This window comes from Salvia hispanica, chromosome 3, assembly GCF_029641045.1.
Source record: "Salvia hispanica isolate PSC_SH4W2 chromosome 3, Shi_PSC_v1, whole genome shotgun sequence".
Classification (NCBI taxonomy): domain Eukaryota; kingdom Viridiplantae; phylum Streptophyta; class Magnoliopsida; order Lamiales; family Lamiaceae; genus Salvia; species Salvia hispanica.
Window position 1 is genome coordinate 40,368,318 of NC_142694.1, and position 5,638 is coordinate 40,373,955.

General features: G+C 39.1%; 1 protein-coding gene across 1 annotated transcript; it reads left to right on the forward strand.

Annotated features, from left to right (window-relative positions):
• The first annotated feature begins 4,119 nt into the window (after nt 1-4,119).
• Nucleotides 4,120-5,638, forward strand: LOC125212839 (protein PHYTOCHROME KINASE SUBSTRATE 3-like). Its single transcript, XM_048113110.2, has one exon. The coding sequence runs from the start codon at nt 4,271-4,273 to the stop codon at nt 5,456-5,458; it is 1,188 nt and encodes a 395-aa protein (XP_047969067.1). The 5' UTR covers nt 4,120-4,270; the 3' UTR covers nt 5,459-5,638.

A 5,638-nucleotide genomic window follows, 5' to 3' on the forward strand; every position in this document is an offset into this window, starting at 1 on the left:
CACTACTCGGACGTCGCCGACGTCCTACCGGGACGTCCGCCATTGGAGACGCTCTAAGGATTCGTATCTTGTAACTACGTGGACTTGGGCCACCTAATTTTTTGTCCTTACAAGGCCCAACGTTCTTCTGCGTATGTTGTTAGGATTTGATCGAATTTTATTTTACTTAATTATCATGTTCATATCCCTAATTATTTCGATGCTGATTAGGATTTGATATAGGAATATCTCCCAAATAGTAATTATTATCATGTTTCTATCCCTAATTAATTCATAAGCCGCCGTCAAGTAATATGGACAGAGATCCTTCCAAGAAAGATTTGCAAGAAATATGGATACCGCAAGAAATATGGAGAGTGATCCTTACAAGACTCCCGATCAGTTGCATTATACGGTGTCGGAGTGTTTGCAAGTTATGGCGCGATCTAATGGAAAGGGATGGCATGCTTGCGAAACGATTCATTGCTTTCGTTCGTCAAGGCATGAAGGGGTATGGAGTCGCTGATGAGGACGGTCAGCCACTTTTTCAATTCAACTTAGCCCCTGATTCTACTCGATTCAACTTGGCCCCTGATTCAACTCTTCCTTAACATCGTTTGGTAATTAGTTCAGTTAATGGTTTGCTTTTGCTGTGGGATGGATTATATGATTATAAGGATTTTCTTTTTGTAGTCAATCCAATGAATAGTAAATATACTGAGCTTCCTCCTCTACCTGGACGTAGGTGTTTATATGGATTTTGAGTGAGTAAATTAAGTGGACAATATAAGATCTTATGCATCGATGAATCTAGGTTTTGTCATGTGTGCACTCTAGGAGGAGAATGCTCGTGGAGAAGGATCCCCTCACCACCGACAACTACATTGCTTACATTGCCAGCATTTGTACCGTGGAGCAAAATTAAACCTAGACCGTCGTTTGATTATGCTATATCTAACAGAAATATTCACTGGGTTGAATGCGATTTTGAGAGCAATTTTGTGGTTTGTTGCTTTGATTTTGAAACAAAGCTCTTTACCAGTTTTCCTCTTCAACCCCTTAATGTGCGTCTATTGAGATTTCCTGAGAATGCACGTTGGACGTTATTATATTCGGGATATCGACTATGCATTTTAGAGGATCGGCTATGTTTATGCAATATATCACGTCCTACACAGTATAAAATTTGGAAGATGGTCAACTATGCAGATGCAAGTTCTTGGATAATGGAATATATCGTCGAACCACCGATACGTGTACATGCCAATCCGATCGAAATTCCGACACCTGATTTTATTCAGCCATATGCCTATTGTCAATTTCCTAGCATCACTATCTACACCCCAAGTTTTTTTTCGCTCAAAACATTGGGAATTCACAATGTTCACTCATTAGGTTTACATTAGGAATATTTTTGGTATACTTTTTATAGATCTTTTGTATGTTTGTTTCATTGTGAGCATTTTTTTAATTTATAGATTTATTGTACTGCCATTTCTTTCAGATACAGTCCAAATAAATCACAATATATACTTTGGCGTGTATTTTGTTTTCAAATTGATGAATTGTTTTGTTGGGACATCATTTCACTTTCATTAATTAGAAATTTGTGACGGGTATAGAATTATGTTTATTCATTCTTTTATTTTCTTGGATGTTCTTTAAAAATATATAAAATAAATTGTGGGGTGTGTTCGAAAGGGAAAACTACATATCCTGTTTAGCAAATGCTGCATATTTTTAAGTGAATGGTGAGAGTAGTTAATTAGGCATTAATTATAATTTTATAAAATAATTGTGATTTTTGATTAATTATTAATTATAAAAATATGAAGGAAAGCCCAACATGTAGAACACATCTAACCAAGGCCCAAACGAATTGGCCCTCAATGTCTATAGCCCCATTCTCAAATGGACCTACTATGTTTTCAATCCCAAACTATATAGTATATATCATAGGTTGCTTAACATTAGTTTGTCCCCCGATATTGAAAACAATATTAGATTATCTAAAATTAAACGTTATCACAAAGAGAATGATAAGGCTCATAAATCAAAACTGATCTTACGTCATAAAATAAAGTACCAAACTCTTATTACCTAATCGAACAACATTTATAAGGCTCATTCTTATCTAAATCATCAAACCAAACATCACCACAATTAGCACGATTGGATACGGTAGTGATTCACGAACCTAATCTACACTCGCAACTCTATGTTTCTCAAAAAAGATGCATCTTGTTAGTATGAGTAATTAACACCTATCAAATCTGTTAAGCTCTCTTGAATATAAAGTTTCGTATCTGCATATTCTCATAATCTCTGTTATTCTGGTGCGTTTTGATTGATTCATTGCCCCACTTCAGATGTAGGAGTTCGCTTCTTGTATGTGCCTATGCACTGGCGATAACTCCCTACTTTTGCTCCGACGTTCATATACAATTCGAATTAATATATGGTCTTTCCTATTAATGCATGATCACATACCATCCACCAAATTATGTGCACAACTTACTTGGAGCATAAAATATTTGGCGATTTAAATGGAAAAATATTAGTGTGAAATGGACAATGTTTGTCCCTACACATTGTTGAATGAATGGATGCCCTTGAGCCTTGTATTTCAGCCACCACTTCAACTTAATACAAAACTCTCTAGCTCAGAATTTTCAGCCCCTCCTATTAAATGACTCTAAACTCAATAGAATGTGATAAATACTCATAAATATATTTATATATCATATTCATTTAATTTATAACTACTATAGTGACTCGTACACATGCCTCCATTTAATTTATTCTTGAAATTAATCCTGTTTTCCAAAGTTTGTATTTGTTTGATGTCGATATTTCTGCAACTTGGGTGAGAGAGGTCTTAGCAAGCTGTGATGGTATAAATGGATTAAATGGGACGTGCATATCAATTTAATTACTGAAATATTAATCATATTATATACACATACGGTATATATATGAGGTTTGAAATTGACATTTTTATTAAACTAGCTAAGAGTGGGTTGTCACTTGTCATGAATAAAAATAATTGGCTCTTTGTGGAAAAAAAAGTTATGAACAAATTAAAATTTATTAAATTGTCATTTAGTTATTACTTTTAGTTCATTGTTAGGCCAATCCCATGACTTTCTTGCCCTGTGAATTACATCATAGCTTTACTATGGTTTATTGTAGCCGAATTTCGGCCCTATACAAATCATTGGTTCTTCCTAATGTTATCATCTAGGACATTGTTTTCATAATTCTGATCAATATTAGGAATTTTTCGTAATTTGAATCATTAATGTTTAAATTTGAGGGCTGTGCTATTTGTGGTTCCCAGATTTGATTGACGATTGTATTAGTACGTAACTCACTTTTTTGCAAAAGGAAGTCGGGATTCGCGACTCCTGAAACCGCAATCCAAGCATTTACACATTCGGATATCCGTGATTTGGAATTTTTCTAAGGACAATTACAAACCTAATAAAATTATACCCGTTTAATTTGCATTGTTTGAAAGTTATGATTCAAATGACAGTTTTCTTATGGTAAAATTATGGTTTATTTACCGGGTTTGAATTATAATAAAAGGACAATTCTTATGTACACGCATGGCAATGGCGTTCTTTTTTATTTGGTCAATTGATACGTCATATACTCTTTCTATTCGTCATTAACGGTCTTATATTGTAATTTTTAAATATGCATTATTAAATGTTTTCTTTTACTTTTTTAAATTTTTGGCAAATAGACTTCAAATCTTATAAACTCACATTTTATTATAAAACTATTAGTCCTTTTTAACTTAAAATCCTTACATTATTGTAAAGGAGACTTGAAGAATAAGGCTTAAATCTATCATTTCATAACACATGCATACACTTACAAACCAATAACCTAACTTTAACCTCATCCAACCATAAACTAAATCCACTAAATTAGAATCAATCAATCAATCAACAAAATACACACTTTAATCATTTCTTCACATAACACAACACAAAAATAATTACTACACTTAAAACATTAAATAAAAACAACATCCCAAACCCTAAAACCATTACTACAACCCAAATATGATTTAACTAGTAAAGTGACTACAACTCACAACCATGTAGGCTCCCTCTGTCTTTGCTCTTATTTTCCCCTCCCCATTCCTACTTAATCCCCACCTCCTCTTCAAAACCTTCACCCCAATCCAATCTCCCTCTCTCTCTCTATTAACATCTTCACATTTATTTTATTCCGGAAGTAAGCTGATAAACTCCGTATCATTATTCGACACATACCAATGGAGACTCAAGACGGCAGCAACGGTAGCCTCCGCGTTGCTTCATTCTCGTGCTACCTCGATAAAGCCAAGGAGAGCCTCGTCCACCGCGTCTCCGCCCAAGACCACAACAACATGACCATCAAATTCTCCGCCGCCGCCGCCGCCAGCGGCCTCCGAGTCGACTCGCTCTCCCGCGCCTCCGACCACAACCTCCTCTTCCAAGTCCCCGCCCCCGTCCCGGACCCCACCGCCGCCTTCTCCTTCTCCCACCAATCCGCCGAGATCGGCGTCTTCGGCGCCGACCGCTACTTTAATACTAGGAAGCTTCAATACCCCACCGCCGCCGCACCCCCCCGCCGCGCCGCCACGACCTCGGGGTCAGGATCGGAGTCGGAATCGTCCGTTGCTACATCGTGGAACAGCCAATCCACTCTCCTCCGATCAAATCAATCGATTCAACTGAAGCAGAAGAAAGCCGCCGCCGCCGCCGTCGTCACCGCCGCCCGCCTCTTCACCGGATTCAACTGCAGAACCCCCTGCTTCGGCAATAAATCCGTCCAAATCAGCGAATTCGTCGCCGCTCCGGCTAAGAATCAGCTAATTGAGAAGATCGAAGAGTCGCGGCGATCAATTGAAGTCTTCGGATCGTCGCGCAAAATTAGGGTTTCAAAAGGGGGAAATGACGTGGCCACGAACATGGAGAGGAAACTGTCGATGCTGACGTGGGACGCGATTCCGGTGGCCGGGAGCAGCAACCTCCCGACCTCAACCGTCGGAAGCAGCAGCGGCGGCGGTGGCGGTGGCGGTGGCGGCGATGGCGCGGAGAGCGACGGCAGCTCGGATTTGTTCGAGATCGAGGACGTTTCCGGAAGCATCTACTCGGTTCTAGAAGGCGTGGACGACGACGACGACGACGACGAGCCGAGCTGTGTGATGAGCCCCGCCACGTCGCTGTACGCGCCGAGCGAGGCCTCCATCCAGTGGAGCGTCGTCACCGCCAGCGCGGCTGATTTCTCATCCGCGCTGTCGGAGTTCGACAGCGTCAGTGTCACCGCCGCTGCGGCGGCGAAACCGAGGGCTAATAGCAACCAAGGGCAGAAGAGTAGGCCTTCTCATGGATTGCTAGGGTGCAAGAGTGTTAAAGCTGTGGATGTTGCTAATGAGAATGTGTGTGTTAAGGTTAAGAACAAAACCCTAATTAATTAGTCAATCAATTAATCAATCAATCATCAATTTGTTGTTTATGTATGTGTGTGAGATTATAGTTTCAATACTATTAAGGGTTAATTGTATGTAAATTTACAAAGTTTGATCAAATTACGGTTTGTTCTGTTCTGTACATTTCGGTCCAAATTTGAATGATAAATCACAAAGTTTTAAAATTCT